The 22,202-nt window shown below is 38.7% G+C and overlaps 1 protein-coding gene across 1 annotated transcript in view; it reads left to right on the top strand.

Annotated features, from left to right (window-relative positions):
• slc45a4a (solute carrier family 45 member 4a) overlaps nucleotides 1-22,202 on the top strand; it is a 55,133-nt gene that overhangs the window by 25,976 nt on the left and 6,955 nt on the right. Inside the window, exons 4-8 of the mRNA XM_032580639.1 lie at nucleotides 14,265-14,453; nucleotides 19,814-19,993; nucleotides 20,073-20,263; nucleotides 20,606-20,783; nucleotides 20,876-21,337. Of these exons, the coding sequence (XP_032436530.1) occupies nucleotides 14,265-14,453; nucleotides 19,814-19,993; nucleotides 20,073-20,263; nucleotides 20,606-20,783; nucleotides 20,876-21,337 (1,200 nt within the window). The remainder of the gene's footprint in view (nucleotides 1-14,264; nucleotides 14,454-19,813; nucleotides 19,994-20,072; nucleotides 20,264-20,605; nucleotides 20,784-20,875; nucleotides 21,338-22,202) is intronic.

Here is a 22,202-nt window from a genome sequence, read left to right as displayed (position 1 = left end):
CACTTTTAGCAGCAATCCTGGTTATCTCTGAGTTCTGTCAACTCAGATAAAGGAACTGATCAATTTATCACTCAGGCGGTCATTTAAAGCTTTCTATTAGTAGGTCCACTCCAGTAAGTTTACCTTCTCACATAGTCAGCAGCATTGACATGCATGGGATTGCAGCAGTAGTAATTAAGACAAGAAATGTTTGCAAACTAGAACTGCAAGCAGCTACAATGAGGATTCAATCCCCCTGAAGAAGCACATCTTTTCCAGGCGTCATGGACCAGAATAACAGCAAATCAGGAAAAGGCTGTGAGACAACACATTGCTGCCAGATTAATGGGTACTATAGACCTGGGCCTGTAAACTCAGCACAGCTTTTTTCTAAATAAACATTCTTTAAAAGTTAAATTTTTAATAAATATCCTAAAAATATGGGTGTAAACTCCATAATTTCTTTATTCCCCAAAAGTTTCTGGTTGTTAAAAAAATGTATTTTGCAACCCTCACGAGGTAAACCTTCAACAAATTTTCTAAGTAAATTGATTTACAGCAGGAGTGTCAAACTCATTTTCGTTTTGGGCCAAATCAAGATCAAGAAGGGTCTTAAAGGGCCAGTTGTGCCAGAATGTATTGATAGAACCTGTTCACAAATTCTTAAAATTAAATATTATTGAACATCTTTTCAGTCCCTCCAGGATTTCATGATTCTTTTTGTGATTTTGTTTACAATAAAACTCAAAATGTTTGTGGGACTAATTTGGGAACATTTGCGCTTATTTATTTATTTATTATTTTTTTTCTTTTTCGCTCCACAAGGGGTCTTTTTGTGGGCTCTAGTGTCCCTTTTTCAAAGTAGGCTGACAGGAAAGGGGGAAGGAAAGGAGGGAAGACATGCGGCAAACGTCGTCGGGTCCGGGAGTCGAACCCGCAACAGCCGCGTCGAGGCTATGTTGCCTCCGAATGTGGGTCGCGCTAACCCCCCCGCCACCACGGCACGCCCCATTTGCGCTTATTTATGATGGTAAATGCGACTTTTTATTATCCACTGTATAGATCATGGACTATAATCTGACATTAATTAAGGCAGTTGTCTAGAAAAAAGTAAGAAAACTTTTACAATTTTTGAGAAAAATCTGCAATAAACTCCCAATTATGTATTAATGCAAAAAAGTGCAGAGATTTGTTGATTTTGCAGGAATTTCCACAATAATTCTCAAGAAACTGGAGGGACTGATTGATATAATTTGGCAGTAAACAGAAAAACTGCATTGATTGATTGATAATAAAATATTTAAGCACATTTAGTGTTTAGCCTAGAATCTAGAGGGCCACATAAACAGCTACAGCGGGCCGGATTTGGCCCACGGGCCTTGAGTTTGACACATATGGCTTACAGGTAGATTATTTTTCTCTCCCTTTCTTTTTCTTAGAAGTAATTATAAATGACCTTTCATTTCAACCATCCCTTGTAGGGGTTGACCTAAATTCAAAGTTCAAATAAATGGAAGCTGTAAGAGATTATAATAAAACAAGATGGTGGGCTGACATTAATGTGACTGGTGAAAAGGATTCAAAAATGTCTTAACAACAAATTCAACTAATTGATTAAATCGATTCATTTTCCAGCCCTACTTTTAAGATTATTACATCTGAGTTGGTGGTTTCTATGCATTGTGTAAAAGGTTAATCCGGGCTGCAGTACAGTTTAATTGTGGGTTGTTTGTGTTTTTGAAAAGCCAAAACAATTCCCTCTGCCCTCATAAGACTCGCATGTTTCTTTCCATGAAGTAGGTGGTAAACTAGTTTAAATATGTGAGGAATGCTAAACTGGACATGTGTGTTTATGTGTTAGTATGTCAGCATATTGTTTCTCACCCCTGCCTGTCAAACTAGGTGAAGTCAATGAAAAACAGGTTCCAGGTTATGACAACAGACAAAACCTGGGAGGATGTGCAGAAAATTATTGTTTTTGCTGCTTTTGTTCCTGTAAAACCAGAACTTACGTTTTATCCGAACAGGATGATTAAGTACAAAATGCATCATGTGAACAGCAACAGCTGTGTTTCCATTACAAATGTGTGCAAAATTTTTTTTGACATTCTGATCATGTAAAAAAAATTAATCCATTAAATAAGAATGCAATTAAAATCAACTCACAAGTCGTACAGCCCAGGAAAAAACTGAGACCACTGCAAAATGATCAGTTTCTCAGATTTTACTTTTTATAGGTATATGTTTGAGTAAAATGAACATTGTTCTTTTATTCTATGACCTACTGACAACATGTCTATAAAATTTCAAGCAAAAATATTGTATTTATTAGCAGAAAATGAGAAATGGTCAAAAAAGATGCAGTACTTTCAGATCTCAAATAAAGCAAAGAAAGCAAGTTCATATTCATTTAGAAGCAACAATACTAATGTTTTCACTCAGGAAGAGTTCAGAAATCGTCTGCAGTTTCACAGAAGAGCTTCAACGCTTTCGAATAACAAACTAGATTTTTGATGAACCTTGGGAAGCTTTTTGAGCTCCGGTGAATCCAGCTGCACATTTTCCAAGGCGGCCAGTGCCTACAAATAAGCGTGTTGCTGTTTTATACAAACTGGCGTGATGCAAAAAAAAAAAAAAAGTGTCTCCATTGCAGTTTTGCACCAATTTCAATACGACTAAACAACTACAATAAATGAGTGTTTACAAAATTGCCATAATTCCATTAAGCCAATTTAAGCAATTTTATCATCAAAGGAAATGCAGCTTTAGAATTTAGTAACAAACGTTCATCTCGCAGGTTAAACCTATTTCAGTTGTACGTTATTGTCAAAATATTATCAGATTTTGTGAAATAAATAATATCTGTTAAATGAATCATTTTAGTAGCCTACAGAATGTGCAGTGTGTGTGTTTTGCAACAACGTAAGCCCAAATGTTTTGTTTAATGAGGCTCATGTGACCTCCAGAAAGCTCAGTATGCAAATGGTTGAGATGTAAACGGATTACCGTCGGCCTGTTAACCCTTTCCCTGCTGAACATGACAAACAGCCTCACATCTGAATGGATAATTGGACTATTAAGCTGCTTCTGGCTTTATTATTACTGCTTGTTCTAGTTTAAATAAGCAGCTTATCTAAAGAACTGCCAAATGAAAGCAAGGAATAGCCAGCTGGAAGATGCTTTGAACTGTTCTTTTACTATGCTGTAATATTTGCAAGTATCTATTTGTTAGAGAGTTGGTCTTAGTTTTAAGTTGGAGCTGGATGTGAATCAAATTAATGGGCATTGTTCCATTCCTCTTTATGGGGAAAAAAAGACTGAGCTTAAAAAACAAGTGTCTTGATTTACTTGCTCATCTACATTCCAGCTCCCTCAAATGTTTGTGAGAAATAGAGAACGACAAAAATAACCAAATCCTGCAATCAAGTGGGTGAAAGGAGCTTCCGTCGTAGGGCAGCTGAACCCAGTCAGGGGCCCGATGATGACCTCTGTCATTCCTCAGGGTAAAACCGCTCCGCTTCCTCATCAGCGCAGGTGTCTTGGTTCATATGTCCCACTGACAGGAAACCCAGATCGTTCTGATGGGGATATGTATCAGTTCTGGCTAGGGGAGACCTCAGAGTCATTTGAGGTGTTTTGTTGTTTGTTTGTCCATTCTGACATTGAAACACGTCGGGATCCTCCTGGAGGAGCTGGCGAGTCTCTCAAAGGAAATGGGACGTCTAGGTTTCTCTCTTAGAGATCACATTCTGGTCAGAAGACAAAAGTTTGATGGATATATCCATTTTCCATCTTTAAAATTCTCATTGAAAAGGAAAAATGATTTTTAGAAAGGTATTACACTGTATTAGCAATATTGTTTTTCATTAAACCTTTAAACCTTTAGATCTACTCCTTGGGAGGAGTCGATCACATTTACTCCTTGAGATCTAAGATCGATAAATCAATCAATCAGTCAAATTTTATTTGTATAAGTATAAGTGCTTTACATCATAAAAACACAAAGTCATGCAACATAGATTCAACAATCGAAACATTTGATTAACTCAAGTCACATCTTTAAATTGTTAATCGACTATGCTTCAAAGGCAACTCCAAACATTTGGGTTTATAGTCTGGATTTTAAGGAATTCAGTGTTTCAACAGTTTTGCAGTTTTCTGGAAGTTTGTTCCAGATTTGTGGTGCATAGAAGCTGAATGCTGCTTCTCCTCATTTGGTTCAGAAGACCTGAGAGGTCTGGAAGGTTGATACAACAGCAGCAGATCTGTAATGTATTGTGGTGCTAAGCCATTCAGTGATTTATATACCAACATAAATATTTTAAAGTCTATTCTCTGAGCCACAGGGAGCCATTATAGGGACTTTAGAACTGGGGTGATGTGCTCTATCCTCCTAGTTTTAGTCAGACCGCCAGCAGCAGCGAAAAATCTCTTTTGCAAAAGTTTCCTGACAACAATATAGTGAAACGGTTAGTTACAAAAACACATTCCAATATCAATAAATTCAAAACAGTGGCACGTAGACTTTGTTTCTGCTAAATCATTTGTAAAACCCTTGAAAGAATAAAATGAGACTAGCTCTTTTAAATGAAATTCATACTGAAGCCCGTGGTGCTGCGAAATGAAAAGCTATTTATTTATTTTTTTTACCGGAGTCGGTGCGGACTCCTGTAACGCTCAATAAAAATAAGTCCTGTGAGCGCAGGTGATTCAGCCCCGCAGGCTCCTGATAAATAAAGGGAAATCAAGTAGGGAGGAAGTATTCTTAGTAATGCCTTTAGAAATAAAAAAAAATGCCAGTGAATCCAATGTCGAATGGAAGGAGAAAACCCACCAACCCAGGAGTACTTTAAATAATATTCAGTTATTTGTTTCACTGTATCTGACTGCAGTCCAAGTGATTAAAAATGAATAGCAACGTCTGTGAAACTCACATGATTAAACAGAAGACATGTTGTTTGTAACAGCATGTCTAAGTTGACTAGAGATTTTTTCTGCTCGAGACTTTTTACATTACGAAAAGCTGAACTTGTGTGAAATATTACGATTTTCCTGCTACGTTCACTGAAATACTTGAGAATAATCAGAGAAACCTGATTGGAACGTGTGTTTTTACTTCCTACTGTAACATTTGTAAACATTTTTTTTTTTTTACATTTCTGAAAGAAGAGTTATGTTCTTGTCACTTAAGATTTTTAATTGTATCTTTGTTTTTATGTGATTGTATATTTACGAGAAGTGACTCAAAACTTGTAAGATCAATAATCAAAAACTCCATACTTTGTTCTATTTTTTTAAAAAATGTACCTAAAAGGAAAACCTGAATAAATTAAGCTATCAGCAGCTTCAAGCTGTGTGGCCAACATAGTGAAGTTGGAGCTCCATGAATTGGGAGAATTTTAGTAAGAATTTGAGTCAAAGAAAGTCGGAGTGTTTTCAGAACAAAGTGGAATTTGTGTCACGAAGACTGTAAACTGGAGAAACACTAAAAACATTGTCCATCACAGTCAAGTCCCTATTCTGCAGCTTTATAAATTAAGTAAACAGGATCCTCACAAGATGCATTTGAGCTTTTTTCCTACCTGTTCTGCACTTTGAAAATGCCTTACAGCCACAAATCCATCACAGTAAAATGAAGTCTGTTAATTTCTAGCATGAAACCCTGAAAAAATATCATCCAGAGTTCAGCTTTGCCGAGATGTCTGGCATCTATAATTTGCACAGAAGTGTTCGTTGTTAATTGTATGACCTACAGTATGCATAGTTACATAAGACCACCGACTGATCTGTGTCTATTGGCCTCATCGATCTCTTCGTTGGAAGGCTGCAGCTTCCTGTTGGTGGTAGGTCAGTCGCAGCCAGAAACCAGCAACCCTGCTGTTCGTCACATATGCTCAGGCATTAAATATAAAAAGTAACTCAATATATGTGTTTTAACCTACAGAAGAAATCCGTGCAGATATTTTGAAACATTTTGTCGTGGTTAGCTCTCTTCCCGTACTCGTCTCAGTGTCTCAGCAGGAGGCAGCTAGTTTACTGCAGTGCTGTTACATAACTCTGCAGACTAGAAGCAGCTGTGTGTGCGTGCATACCAGCTGGCTTCACCCAATCTGAATGCCACCTTATGGCAAGAGAACATGGAGTGGGGGAGGGGGGATTTAGCACCTTTGCACAGTGATATGAACATTAGTTCATAATGTCAACTCCTCTCCCAGTGGACAACTATTACGCAGTTTCTCTAGTATTTCTAAGCTTGCTTAGTGAACAGAAACTCTTAGCTTGTGATGCATTTTTGTCCGCATCAAATGTTTCTCTTTCAGCATTAATTCAAATATTGATGCAGCGGTTTGCTCTGTAATGCACTTCTGTAATGATAGCCTTGGCTGCTGATTGTATTTGTCTTCATTTATGCAAAGTGTTTCTGTAAAAAGAGAGAGTGTATGTTTGCCCAGTGCATGATTGATAACCGTCTCTTACTGCTGGGAAGTGCTATGACTCACTCCTCTCCTCTCATTTTCTTTTTCTGCACTTTATAATCCCTGACATCATAAATGTTGTTTGAATTTGCTTTTAGCAGTTTTTTTTTTTTTGTGCCATTACATCACAAGGTTTTACCGGGATGTGCAGGATGAACGATGCTGTGCTTCAAGCTGTTAGCTCAACATTTACGAGGCCTATCAAGTGTCTCTGCTCTCTTGTAAAAATTGTTCAGCAAGCTTGGATTCAAACTTGGAATAATTATTAATTTATCCACAGATAAACAGAAATGTATGTAACTTTTAAATTGAAACCCAAGATAAAATAAGAGGAAGATGTTTTTGTACTGCATTTGTGGTGTGCCTGAAAAATCATTTGTATTTTAAGAAAACACTGAGTTAACTAATTTATGAAGCAATCTAATCAGCACATGGAAAACAAAAACAAAATTTTGTTGTCATGTTCCCTTGGATTGTAAAATCCAACTTGCAAAGTGTTTCCTTTTAAACTTGAAGTAAGAATGCTGCTTTGCTTTGCCACATTGAAAAAGAGCGACGTCTTCTGATTGGTCGCCACTATTTATCTGATCTTTCTTCCAAATGATTGGGAGTATTTCAGTGTATATAACCTCTTTAAAAGGGTTTTGAGTAAAACATTTAAATATATGCTCTTTTGATTTTACCACAGCTGTGCCACATGTCGGTACACTAGCAGAAAAGAGTCACTGTTACAGCATTCAGACCCAAACCACCCATTCTCACTTATCCATGACTAGGATGTGAGGTTAACAGGTCTAAGAAGGAAGCCTTACACCCTCCAGCTCATTTTTGGGGATCCCAATTTGCCCAAAACACCTGAACGGACTCCTTTTGATGCACAGAAGCAACGACTCCACTTTGAGCTCCCTCTGATGATAAAGCTAAATCTGGCACAGGAAGCTCTGTTTGAACATTTTGTATCCAGGAGAAATGTTCTTAAATTAATCTGAACTATCTTTTTTTATAGGTATAAAGCTAAACAGTGCTGTAAATCAAAACATTAGTTTAAAAGCTGTAAAATATTGAAATCCCTTATCTTAATTTTACCTCAGCTTAACATAAAACCTTTTGCATGTGAGTTTATTTCTATGCTGCAAAAGCACAAAATCATGCCAAGTATTTTTATTTCATTTCTAGTGCAAATATCTTAGTACACTTTAAATGAGATAAAACTAATTTAAAAGTAACATTTCTACAAGATGTAGGAGCTTGTTTTGAGGCAGTCGTTCCTTAATAATGATTAAAAGATGCTAGTTCCACTGGCAGATTATTTCACTTATAACAAGACATTTTTCCCTGTTATAAGAAAAATAATCAGAGCGTAGAACTAATACTTTTTCATCAATGTTAAGGAATTATTTACTTAAAATAATCTCATGTCTTGCTGAAAGCTACTTGTCCAAGTTCATTTTGTGTTATTTCAAGTACTTGTATTTGCACTAGAAACTAGACCAAAAATAAATAAGATTTTGTGGTTTTTCAGTGTTCACAAATATACAAACAGTAGTTATGATCATCGTCATGATATTACGGCTTCTGTCACTGTCTTCATTATAGTTTAATATCAATTAATGCAGTGATGCTGCTAAAAAATATGCAGTGAGATTTTGAATTATAAATGTCTAATTGTTGATAGTTCTGTAGAAAGCAGCAGTATTTACAATGAATATTAAGATGATTGGGCTTGATTTAAATTTTAAGCCCTAAGAAGATGGCTTCTATCATTTCAGATGCTAACAAAACAACATCAATATCAATATTTTATTGCCCTATTAGTCCATCTGTTCACATTGTGTTTATTCAAAAAACTATACCTGCTTCCTTCCCTTTTTTTCTTGTCCTCTCCGCCTCTCATTTTCACTTTCCTCCTTCCTTCCTGCCCACTTTCTCCCATCACGAACTCTGACCCACTCTCCCTTTCACACCATTTCTCTGGCTCTTTTCGGCACGGCTGTCATTTCCCCTGAAGTTTTCTCACGCCAGCGCAGGATACGAAGGAATTGTTTTGTGTTTACAGGAGAACGGGCAGGAAGGGAAGAGGCGAAAGTATGGAAGAAAACGAGGAGACAAAGGAAAGAAGGAGAGATGCTAAATTTGAGTTTGATGCTGGTGATTCCTGCTCAGAGGAGGGAGATTTTACTGGTTCAGACTGACTTGAGGGATAAGAAATTACATGCTCCCATCTTGATGTATAATTATAATTTGCTCACCATTCAATTAAAATGACCATAAATACATATTTAGCTCCTTTTCAAATAACAGTCAAGCCTCTCATCTAATGAGTTTTCTTACATGTTCTCAGTAGAGATGATGATGAGCGAACTCCCTATTTTTGTTTTGCTGTTTCTTCCTCTCAGAGATGTGTCCTCCTTTTCAGATGTGTCAATAACTCAATTTCTTTTCTGGTCATTCTCTGAATCTACCTCATTCTGTACACCAATAAAAATGTCCCAAAACTGACCACATTCGCTCATGAACTCCAGTCCATCTCTCCCTGCAAACACAGAATCAAAGTGACAGAAATGTCGCGACATGGCATCCTTAATGTGTTGTTCTGCAGAGATAATTGATAGCTGTCATTAGTAATTAACAGGGAATCATTTGTTTTCAGCTGTAATCATCCCCAGCCTTACATTTGGCTCTCTCGTGGTGTTTACTGATCAGAAAAATATTGTAGTTTTCAGTTTTCAACTGGCTTGTCGGGACCAATTTTGCTTAAATCAGAGGCTGATGTGTATTTTTTGCACCTCTGAATTTAATAAAAAAATCTTTTTGGATGTTGTCTATGTTTTTGCAACTGAATTAGGGCTATTTTTGCTCCGCTAAATCCAAAAATGGCGTCCATTTTTCTCAATCAAGTTAGGTTTTTATTCTGATTTGATTCAGAGAAATTCGATCTTCGGACTAAATTGATGACATTTTTGTGAGATTATCAGTTCATTTCCGTTAATATTTTTCATCCAAAAAAAGGTTTTAGGAGGAAAGAAATTGTTTTATAACAGAGTGTATGAATTAAATGATACAAACATTTATTTCTGTAAATTGAGTAATAAACACTGATAAGGTACATGTAAATTGAACATTACGTCTTCATTGTGCAAAATTAAGTGCATGAACTTCCATTTCTTTGACCGCATCATGTGCAGCAGCAGCAGGTACATCTCTCGTCAGAGTCCGACAACAATCAGCCATCATGTCTGCATCCCAAACTAATATGTAACTTAGTTCAGAAAGTTGACCTAATTGAGCAAAACCAATGTGATTTCTGGATGCAGCACAACAAAATTACCCTAAAACAATTGAAAAACCCCAGACAATTTTTTGGCTGCTGACCAGTGTTATTTATATACAGATTAAACTAAGTTGTGACCTGTAGGCCACACATGAAGCAGAAGGTTTGATTAAGTGAACGGTATCGCCATCTTCTGAAAAAACCAGTAAAAAATTAGTGTTAGTGTTTGTTCCAGTTAATTTGGAACGAACTTAATTCAGAATATGAGACGATACACAACTGAAAAAGCTGCCTCCAAATAACAAAGCGTGTGTAAGATATGTGGCTGCGACATCTGCGCACGTGTTCAACAATATGACCAACTGGCCAAAGCGCTTAACTGTTATCAATGTGTTATTTTTGTGTGTGTGTGTTTTCATCCTTCTGTTTTATGCATGCAAAATAAGTTGCATGAGCTAAGTTGTTAATGCTGCGTCCTTTGTATACAAGTAAAATAATGTAGTAACATGTGAGCTTCAGTGAGGGAACTCTAATCTGTACTCCTACTAAAAAACACAACACTCTTTGTACAAGTTGTAGATTTGAAAACAAACGGAGGTTGTTACAGTTTTGTTTTTTTCCTTTAGTGTTGGATAGACGTAAAGAAAAGCACATAGAACCTGTGCAGATGCTGATGAATGGTCGCTTTGTACTCCAACAGCTGCACATTGAACACCATTATTTTTGCTGTGTTCATGGAGGAAATGTGCATAATAATAAAAAAAGGGCTTGATGATGGATGAGGCAGTTGTTATTTTCCTCACAATCAGTGAGTCATATAAACTGTTTCATTCAGACTCTCCATACTTCCGATTCCGTCTTTCGCATTTCCTCCTCTTCTCACCTTTATCCTGACTCTCTCCACCCTCCCTTTTCTGCACCGTTTGATGTCAGCCCTTTCTCACACTCCTCCTCTCCGTTTCCTCCTAGACCTCTGCTTTTTTTTTTGTACTTGTTTCTTTTTCTGAAATACTTCCTGCATCTTGATACTCTCACTATTGTTCCTCGTGCACGTGTGTGTTTGCACATACAGTACCAGAACTGTGTGGGAACTGAGTTTTTGGATTGTTGGGAACAGAGACATGTCTTTATTTACTACATTTTGTCAGGGTTTTTTTTGTATTGTGTGGGAACTGTTTACTAGAAACTGTTTTCCTGTTTTGATGTTGACAAACCGATTCTTATCTGTTGTTTTGTCCCATACTTTTATGGGACCACTGATTTTGTTGATGTGTGTGTCTGTGTGTGTGTATATTTTTAAGCTAAATACAGAAACAAACCTGGAGATAAAAAGTCTAAACAAGCCCCTCGACAGGAAACACTTTGTAAATGGCGGGTCCTTATTAGGTGATGGAGACTCTGTGGTGACAGAGTTCCCAAGACTGTGTCACTACAAGCGGCAAAGGTTGAGTCCAGTTTGCAAAGCCCTCAGGAGAAAGGCAGAGGTCAACATTTGTAAAAGACAATGGGAACATGACCTGTGTTATCTTAAATTGGGAAAAATGTCTCTCCACTGCATGATTCTGGCTATTCACAGCACTGTCTGTGCAGGACTTTAAATGCAAAACTGTTTTATTTTATGTGCAAGTTACACTAGCTTTTTAAATGTGACACCATGGTTTTAATAAGCTACCGTTAGATTATTTATCTCAAAAAGTGGAAGGCCTTCAGGGTTACAGCGCCTCCTTCTGGTAGTTTAAGAAAATGGCAGTTAAGCAACTATCTTTTACCTAGCTCACATGTGTTAAACTCGAGGCCCGTGGGCCAAATCCGCTTTTCATGTGGCCCTATAGATTCTAAACTAAACACTAAATGTGCTTAAATATTATGTTATCACTCAAATCAATGCAGTTTTTATTTGTTTATGCCAAATTATATCAATCAGTCCCTCCAGTTTATTGAGAATTATTGTATATCAACAAATTGTGCTATATAAAGGGGAATTTGTTGCAGATTTTTCTCAAAAATTGTAAAACTTTTCTTACTTGTGCTAAACAGTTGCCTCAGCTGTAATTGATGTCAGATTATAGTCCATGATCTATACAGCGAGTAATTAAAAAGTCGCATTTACCGACATAAATAAGCACAAATATCGCAAACACTTTGATTTTTAATGCAAAAAATCACAAAAAGAATCACAAAATCCTGGAGGGGCTGAAAAGATGTTCAATAATATTTAATTTTTAAAATTCTATGATTTTTTTTTACCAGTTTGTGAACGGGTTTTATCAATACATTCTGGTGCAACTGGCCCTCTAAGAGCATTCATGATCTTGATTTGGCCCAAAACGAAACCGAGTTTGACATCCCTGCTCTAGCTGTATTAAATAATGTGTGTTATTAAAGGAATGAGGCAAAACTAGCACAGCTGAATCTAAACCTAAACTTGCTCTCCCCGATACGTATAAGATCGCATTAGCACTTCAACACAGCAAGCTGCCACAAGCAGCTAGAAAAGCAGAAGTATAAAAGCCTCATAAATTTAAAAAATGTAACCCAAAGTAAAAAGGAAGCTCTATTGACAAATCTAATTTCCCATTTCAGTTACATATAAGCTAAAAAAGTATTAACACACAAACTAAACCAAATTATATCTATAAAAACAAATGGGTTTGTTTAACTTGCAGATATCTTCTACTTAAATAACATTGCCTGTCCTTCTATCATCACCACTGATAGATGAGGGTTTCGGAAGCAGCTTAGCAAAAGTGTTTCTTTGCTGCTATTATTCAGAGGTATTGACAGCATGTGTGTCTTTCCATATGTTTACAGCACACAGTCCATTTAGCCAAAGCTATTTTCATCTGCCTTTATGTTTAAAAGCCTAACCTTGATGCTGGGAAGTTAGATCATATTAATAATTTAAGAGCTGATGACAAATAAGGTCAGATTTACTCTCCTTTTCCTTTGGGAATTTTACACAATCAACATTGTTTAAATTTAGACATTTAAAACGGGCTAAAATAAGAGCATTGGTTACAAGTGCAGTACTCTGCAAAGGTTTGAAAATCATCCCCATGTTTTTGGCTGCAGATGAGTCCAAATTAGTTTGATTCGTCTTATTAAAGCTTCTCCAGACTTTGTGAATGTCTCCTAAAGTTGAGCTTTGTAATTTGGTTGTTTTTCACCTGAACATGGCAGCATCTTGTGCAGTATGTTCTTAACAATATGGATAAGAAATTCAAGAAAGTTAACTAACAATCTGACACAGCCTGAAATATTCTTATTTGTCCAATTCGATACTGTTTGCATGCTAAGATTTTAGTTAAAGTGGTCAAGTACTGTACTAAGAATAAGTGAAAAAAGTCAACAACTAAACAAAAATGTCCAGAAAACTTTAAAAGAATTATTGATCACTACCATTTTCAGATTTTTAGCAAATTTGAAATTGATGTTGCTAAAACATTGTGTTTTTATTTAATATTTTATGGGCATTCAGCTAAAGGAAATGGAACAAAAAGCAAGCAAAGTCAAAATACACAAAATGTTTAAGTTTAAACAATCAAGTATCAATCCAATGCTTTTTTTTTCAAAGGCTCATTTGTGATATTTGAGGAAAAAAAACAACAAAAACATTTTTCAGATGAATTTAATGATAGAGTTTAAAAATCTTACTGGGACTTGTTGATTCATTTACCCTCGTTGTGATGATTCAGTCTGGAATGAATCCTCCGCCTTTGCGTGATCTGAAAATGTTAACAAGGTTAACGAAACAGAAACAAATAGGTTACTGTTCATGTCACTAAAAATTGTAGCCAATCAGGTGCATCTTGATAGTTATGGCATACAAATACAGAAAGGCCAACTACAGAAGGTTAAGAACCGGAGTGCTGTACCCAAGCATTTTGATGGAAAGTTGAGTGGAGGTTGTGTGTTAGAAAAATGTGCACAAGCAAAAGAGATTAACAAGACTTTACATGAGTCCAAGACAACTGCACAACTGCTGCAATGCTTGTTTTAAATGTCTCCTGAACCAACATCATAAGCATCTGTGGTAGAAAAACGACTGCTTTGAGATCAAAATGATTTTGCATTTCAAAGGAAATTTTAAATCGCAGAGTTGGGATGCAGAGCAGTAAAGTTAGCCCTGTTGCCTTGCATCTAGCGGTTCTGGGTATGAATCCCAGGTACTGAGTACATAATAATGTCTTGTAGATGGAGGTAGAACAGAAATAAACTCTTGAAATATATTGTATCTGTATAATATAAGTTTTATTCCTAAATTGAATTACTTTTAATGTTGATATTCTAAGTAAATTAGATACACATGTTGCCTGCTGTGAATGTTTCCATCTAACATCCAATGAATAATCACGTTCATCTTGTCACATTTAGTGTAAAATTTCTTTGGTTTCTGGTTATTTTTTGGTTTTAAAATGTAAATATCAACACTTATTTCCTACAAAAAGCGCCTTCTGCCCCCTGCTGGTCAAAGCAGGAAAAAAAACAACAACCGTTGTCTGATTTAACTTGGGGAATGTCTGCTTGTCCGTCTGCAGGTCTTCCGGAGCAGTACTACAGTCTGACCTGGCTCCTCAGTCCGGTTCTGGGCCTCATGTTCACGCCGCTGATCGGCTCGGCCAGCGACCGCTGCACTCTGCGCTGGGGCAGGAGGAGGCCGTTCATCCTGGCCCTCTGCATAGGAGCCCTGATTGGAGTGGCGCTGTTTCTGAACGGGTCGTTGATAGGTGAGCACAGGGTGTTTATTGTTGTAAAACTGAGGAATTCTTTTTCCATATATATACAGTACAGACCAAAAGTTTGGACACACCTTTCTAATTCAGTGGGTTTTCTTTATTTTCATGACTATTTATAAGGCAAGAAATCCCACTTATTAACCTGACAGGGCACACCTATGAAGTGAAAACCATTTCAGGTGACTACCTCTTGAAGCTCATCAAGAAAATGCAGAGTGTGTGCAAAGTAGTAATCACAGCAAAAGGTTGCTACTTTGAAGAAACTAGAATATAAGGGGTATTTTCAGTTGTTTTACACTTTTGTGTTTAGTGCATATTTCCACATGTGTTATTCATAGTTTTGATGCCTTCAGTGTGAATCTACAATGTCAATAGTCATGAAAATAAAGGAAACTCATTGAATTAAAAGGTGTGTCCAAACCTTTGGTCTGTACTATATACATACATATATATATATATATATATATATATATATATATATATATATATATATATATATATATATGGTATGAAAAGGTATGAAAAACTGGACAGCACCAGGGCCTGACATGATCCATGCCTACTGGCTAAAGAAACTCACTGCCCTCCATGAGCGACTGGCAGACCAAATGAACCAGCTGCTACAAAGTGGGACTCACCCTGAATGGTTAACTGAAGGGCGGACAATCCTAATCCAGAAGGATCCATCAAAGGGTCCAGTCCCACCCAACTACCGACCAATAACCTGCCTCTCCACAACATGGAAGCTCATGTCAGGCATCATAGCGGCCAAGATAAGCAAACACATGGATAAACACATGAGCACGGCACAGAAAGGTATCGGTGTAAATAGCAGAGGAGCCAAACACCAACTCCTCGTAGACCGCACAGTTGCCCGAGACTGCAAAACCCGACACACCAACCTGTGCATGGCTTGGATTGATTACAAGAAAGCCTATGACTCAATGCCGCATACTTGGATCATTGAATGCTTAGAGATGTATAACATCAACAGGACTCTGAGAGCCTTCATTGCAAACTCGATGAAGCTGTGGAAAACCACCCTTGAAGCCAACTGCAAACCACTCGCACAAGTGTCCATCAAATGTGGCATATACCAAGGAGATGCTCTGTCCCCGCTACTGTTCTGCATAGGCCTGAACCCCCTCAGCCAAATTATCAACAAGGCTGGCTACGGATACCGACTCAAAAATGGGGCCAACATCAGCCACCTTCTCTACATGGATGACATCAAGCTGTATGCCAAGAGTGAGCGAGACATCGACTCACTGATCCACACCACCAGGATCTACAGCACGGACATTGGGATGTCATTCGGACTAGAGAAGTGTGGTCGGCTGATCACAAAGAGGGGGAAGGTCATCCGCACAGAAGGGGTCTCACTCCCAGAAGGAACAATAGCAGACATAGAGGACAGTTACAAGTACCTAGGTATACCACAAGCAAATGGCAACCTCGATGAGGTCACAAGGAAAGGAGCCACAGCTAAATACCTCCAACGAATAAGGCAAGTCCTGAGAAGCCAGCTCAATGGCAAGAACAAAATCCGCGCAATAAACAGCTATGCCCTGCCAGTAATCAGATACCCTGCTGGAATAATTAGCTGGCCAAAGGAGGAGATAAAAGCCACTGATATTAAGACTAGAAAACTACTAACAATGCATGGAGGGTTCCATCCCAAATCCAGCACCCTGAGACTGTACACGAGCCGCAAGGAAGGAGGCAGAGGACTAGTGAGTGTGAGAACCACAGTCCAGGACGAAACAACTAAGATCCATAAATACATCAGGGACAAAGCCTCAACAGACAATGTGCTCAGTGAATATCTCAGACAACAGGGAACGGAGGTTGAGGTGCCAGAGATACCATCATGGCAGGACAAGCCCCTACATGGGATGTACCACCAGCAAATAACCCAAGTGGCTGATATCAGTAAATCCTACCAATGGCTGGAAAAAGCTGGACTCAAGGACAGCACAGAGGCCCTCATCCTGGCCGCCCAGGAACAGGCCCTAAACACCAGAGCAATAGAGGCCCAGATCTACCACACCAGACAAGACCCAAGGTGTAGGTTGTGCAAGGAGGCCCCTGAGACAGTCCAGCACATAACAGCAGGGTGCAAGATACTGGCAGGGAAAGCGTACATGGAACGACATAACCAAGTTGCAGGCATAGTGTACAGAAACATCTGTGCAGAATATGGACTGGAAACCCCGAGATCAAAGTGGGAAACACCCCCAAAGGTGGCGGAGAACGCCAGAGCTAAGATCCTGTGGGACTTCCAGATCCAGACAGACAAAATGGTAATGGCGAACCAACCAGACATTGTCGTAGTGGATAAACAACAGAGGAAAGCCGTTGTGGTAGATGTAGCAATACCAAGCGACTGCAACATCAGGAAAAAGGAGCACGAGAAACTAGAGAAATACCAGGGCCTCAGGGAGGAACTGGAGAGGGCCTGGAAGGTGAAGACCACAGTGGTGCCTGTGGTCATCGGGGCCCTCGGGGCAGTCACCCCCAAACTGGACCAATGGCTACAACAGATCCCAGGAACAACATCAGACATCTCAGTCCAGAAATGTGCAGTCCTTGGCACAGCCAAGATACTGCGCAGAACCCTCAAGCTCCCAGGCCTCTGGTAGAGGACCCGAGCTCAGAGGATAAGAACCACCCGCGGTGGGTGAGAAGGGAATTATTTTTTTATATATTTCTTAAAGGATGCTAAATTAAACCCCTGCAAGTATCTAATAAATGCACTTTTTCTACACTAATATTATAAAATATTTATGTTATTGTTTTTAAAGTTAAATGAACAGTTGCTTTTGATATTAAACATTCTGTTCATTTTTCAAATGTCTTATTTATTTGATTACAAAAAAAAATTTTTTTTCAAAAATTAAGGAAATTCAAACTGCATGATCCTCCCCAAAAAACCTTTTAATGATCAAAAGTATATAGTATAAAAAAAATTATTAAAACTATTTAAAACTGTAACCAGCTGGTTTTATTAGTGACTACAGGTTTTTGTTTTGATTTGGTTCTTTAATTTATTTTGATCAAGTTGTGGAAACAAAAATCAGAGAAGTGGGTAAAAATCAAAACATATATTTGAAAGTAATAATAGTAATTAAACATAAGAATTGTTATTATTAGATTGGCATTTTTAAACTTACTTTTTCACATTTTATTATAATACGATTTATCAGCAATGGTTGTGAAGCATTCATTAGATATTCTAATGCTCAATAGAAGAAAGTTTAATGTTTTCCAGAGTCCAAATCAGAGGTACTCTTTCTGGTGACTTAAGTAAAAAGTAAATTAATTAAATAGTAACTTTATCCAGATAGCAGCAAATAATTCTTTATTGTACCTTTTTTTTCATAAGCAGAGATAACATTTATAATTGTTAAATCTGATATTTTCAGAAGGGTACCAACAAACTCTTCATATTGCTGCCTGTCACCTTCCTGTTATCTGCTGAAAGTCTTGTTCTCACTTACAGTTTAAATGAACCACAAACATGTCTTAGTTCCCCATAGAAATTAGTTTTCTCTTAAAAAACTTTTTATGCTTTTGTCCTTTACTTTTGTAATACATAAACTTTAAGACTTCTGCATTTAGTGTCCACTTAATCATTTACATTTCCACCCAGCAGAATCTACTACTACTACTACTGGCTTTTATTCTTTTCTGAAAGCTGCCATTTAGGTCAAAGCAGGGAACAGGGGGGGCAAAAAACTGCGTCTGATTGTAAAAGACCCGTATCAGCAAAGTTGGCATGGGAAAAACCAGTAACCATGTGTGAGAAATAAACGAAAGAGAGCGAATGTGTGTGTCTGTGGTTGTAAATAAATATAAATGTGTGAAAAGCAGCGGGTGACGTGGGAAAACCCGTAGTAACCTGTCCATGACTGTGGCCGTGTGAGTGTGCTTGTGTGTGTGTTGACATGGGAACACCGGAGCCAGCAGTTCACAGGGAAACAGTTCCTGTTTGCTTCCTTCTCTCCACCAATACCGGGTCACTTCCTGTCTGGGTGCCTGGCTAATGAGCACTGTGGCTCCATTGTCTCACCCAAACACACACATAGAAGCACACTCTGCTGCTCTATCTACAAACACTTTCATTTCCTCGAACCTAATGGATCCCAGTTTGAAAAATCATGCTGCGTCACACTGCCTCTCGTATCTTGCACTCACATCCTTACAGTACAGACTTCCGACTCTGCACTGTTCACACATATTCATGCAACTTCTCCCTCGGGCCCCCTGTGAGTATTTTGAGAGAAAAACAGACGAGGTCACCCACAACATGCAAAGCAGTATGGGAAATGTGACCTGTTTTTGCACTAGTCTAGGTCATGCAGCTGTTAAGTCACAAATAAGTTATTGATCACGTGTGTGTGCAGCTGTGATTATTACCTGGTTTATGTCCACAGACGCTCAAATATCAGGGAATGCAGTAGTTGTCTTTGTGATTTTTCAATAAGTTACTGATTAATTGATTGAATAATATGTATCTTATATGTTTATGTTATATATTTTATATATAATTCCCCTTTGTGATTAATAAAGTATTAATTAATTTTAATTTGAGAGAGAAATGTTATTTTGCACAGGAACAAAATAATTAAACTACGTACTGAAATTATGTAGCGATTTCAACATTTAATTAAGTTGTTCAGTTATTTCCACATTTAATTGTGTATTCATTTACTTTTTTTCTATTTCTCCAAAATACATGAATTATGGTCCTTTATGTCAGGATTTTTTCCAAAATGTTTTTGGTTTTCTTAAGGCATAAAAAAATGTGGGGAAGAAATTTTGTGACATTTTTTTCTAGGTGATCAGTTGTAATTTTCTCCAAATACAAGGTACTTATTTGGAAAATACATCAGTAGTATTGGTCTTAAGGGGTTACCTAATGTCACAGTATTTGTTTTTTACCTACAAGAGTCATCTATAGTGGAAGGAGGGACTGGATATTCCTGAGTTGCTTTTTCATCTGTCTGCCATATTGGATTTAACAAAGATTTTCTAGCACTTGCAGTGGATGGCCACTAGTTGGCAGTGTATTGTATGATGCACTAAAGTCCACTTCAGTGGTCTGTGTGCCTTTATAACATAAAAATCCACAAGAAAGACAAGAATATGACTTTTAGACAGCTGTCCACTGCAGTGACCGCTATGCATGAAAGGGTTAAATTTATTGACATTTAGTTATGAGTAAAAAGATCTTAATTTTTGTTCTTGAGTCACTTAGCTGCTAATGTAGACAACATGTCATTGTTCTTTCTTTACTGATATGTGTTTCTAATCACCGTTTCACTGTTTTCCTTCTTTTGCCCCGTCAGGTCTGTTGCTTGGCGACGAGGAAGGCAGACAGCCAATAGGCATCGTTCTCACTGTGCTGGGCGTTGTAGTGCTGGACTTCTGTGCAGACGCCACAGAGGGACCAATCAGGGCGTACTTGCTGGATGTCGCGGATACGGAGGAGCAAGACATGGCGCTCAACATCCACGCCGCTTCTGCTGGTAAGAGCCAATCCTGTCATTTCAGATGTTGCATATAAACAAACCTGGTGATTATCTCGTAACACCATTATGTTTCCAGGCCTCGGCGGTGCAGTCGGCTACGCTCTTGGAGGTTTGGACTGGACGCACACGTTTCTCGGAGCGATCTTTAAGTCCCAGGAGCAGATCTTGTTCGTTTTCACTGCCTTCCTGTTCACCATCTCAGTGGTTCTCCACCTCTTAAGCATTGAAGAACAGCAATATTCGCCACAGAGCGACCGGCTCGATCAGGTACAGAACTGTAGAACTGAGCCAAAGAGTCGAGTCAGCCATCGTTTCCTTATAGTTCGCTTCCAAGGAAACAGATATCTGGTAGTCTTTCAAAAGGTTTGGATCTCCAGGCTTTTCTGTCCATTCACTCCAGTTATTTGTTGTTCCTGTTGTTTGTTTCTTTCTTTTTATTAAAGTTAGAGTTTACTTTCCTTGTTTTTGTTAATGACACACTGCGCAATAATTTGTGAAAAGGCATAGTGAACAATATCAACTAAACCTGTTTCCTTTGGAGGAAAACATAAAGAAATGAGAGAATTTTAAAAACTCTGTGCCGTATATTTAGAGTTAATCTCATTTCAGGAGAGTCCAAACTCCAACCACCTGCAGCCGTCAGCTAATGGCAGGCCTGGACTTCTTGCTCCCAAGCTGGAAATGATCGGCGAGGATGATACGATAGAAACCTACGACTTCTACGATTACGGTGACGATCATTCAGAGCAAGGAGACATGGACTTTCTGGAAGTAGAGCTAGTCAGAAGTAAGCTCAAACCAGAAGATATGGTTCCCCTTATTGGCATGTCGTCTAAAAATCTTATTTTTTCTCACATTTCCTTCTTGTCATCCTTCCAGGTAAAAGCGACAGCGTTCTCGCCATGGCGGACGCCACCCTCGACCATCTGGACCACGACGCTCTGTTCCTGTGCCACCTGGAGCCATCCATCTTTGCCGAGCGCCTCTCGCCTTACCACGGGACTCCCCCGAGGATCCCGTCCTTCTTCAGCCCCGACCACAGCAGCTCCCGTCCGCGGCTCGCCAGCATCAGGCGCAGCAGCAGCGCGGGCAGCGAAGACTTGCTTCGCTCCCACCCCGGCAATCAACACACACACACTCCCGCGCCCAGGATCTCCCGCCTGTCAGCTTTCCTGCAGGAGATGGAGAACGACGACGGGCAGGAGGCCCTGCTGAACAACCAGCTGAATGAGCAGCGGACTCTGAACGGGCGACTGTTGGCCAGCGTGACGAACGCAGACACAGGGAGTTCAGACAGGCTGAGCTGTAAAGGACAAGCACACCGTGCCGGGATGGTCAAAGGTCAGAACCTCCACATGACAGCGCCTTGCAGAAATATTCACACCAATCATAGGGGACATATTGTTCAAAATTAACATTTTGCGACAGAATGTTTTCGTACTTCCATTTTGGTCTCTTGTGTTTCTAAAAACATCTCAAGCACTTAAAAAAAACAACAAAAAAAACACCCAGCCATTTTTTGGCAATAGATAATTTTTTTTCTGTGTCTGGAAGATGAGCCATTTCTAACACCTACCAAATGTAGCGTCACATATTAGCCCGTTACCTAGAAACCCCATCAAAGTCCAGCGCATCACCTAGCAACCCAAGCGAAGCTCCAACACGTTTGGTCAGCCGGTTTTACTGCTGTATTCGCTGTACAATGGCTGCTGGAAAAGACGAGCGTTTTGTTGTTGACCTACTATTCAGAAACCACTTGCTAAATTATTTTTGGTTGTGCAGAAAGCTCAACGTCTTCTTTTCAAAGATGAACAGTTGTGTAAATGTACATGTGTTTGCAGACATTTTCACCTGTGAGTGTAAATGTTGAGTTGGGGGAGTGGTCAGACATTGAGTTGGGGGCGTGGTCAGACATTGAGTTGGGGGCGTGGTCAGCAGCAACTTATTTGGATTTAAAGTGACAAGAAACCCTAAAACTGCTCAAGATAGACAGAACTGAGCAGACTAAAATCTCATTTTCTAAGAATCAATTCGGCAAAAAATGTAGTGAACATGTTTTGCTTTGCCCATAGATGTATCCTAGAGTGTTCACTGAAGCATCACAGGTCATCCTTTTCACGTTAGCAGATTACAACCACGAGCTGTAGTGTATTTCACAGGGATTTGATGTGATAACATTATGAATAGCTAGAAAGTGTTAGAAAAA

Source organism: Xiphophorus hellerii, chromosome 13 (genome assembly GCF_003331165.1).
Source record: "Xiphophorus hellerii strain 12219 chromosome 13, Xiphophorus_hellerii-4.1, whole genome shotgun sequence".
Lineage (NCBI taxonomy): Eukaryota > Metazoa > Chordata > Actinopteri > Cyprinodontiformes > Poeciliidae > Xiphophorus > Xiphophorus hellerii.
Note: the sequence above shows the minus strand (reverse complement) of the source record. Positions and strands in the feature narration are given on the sequence as shown.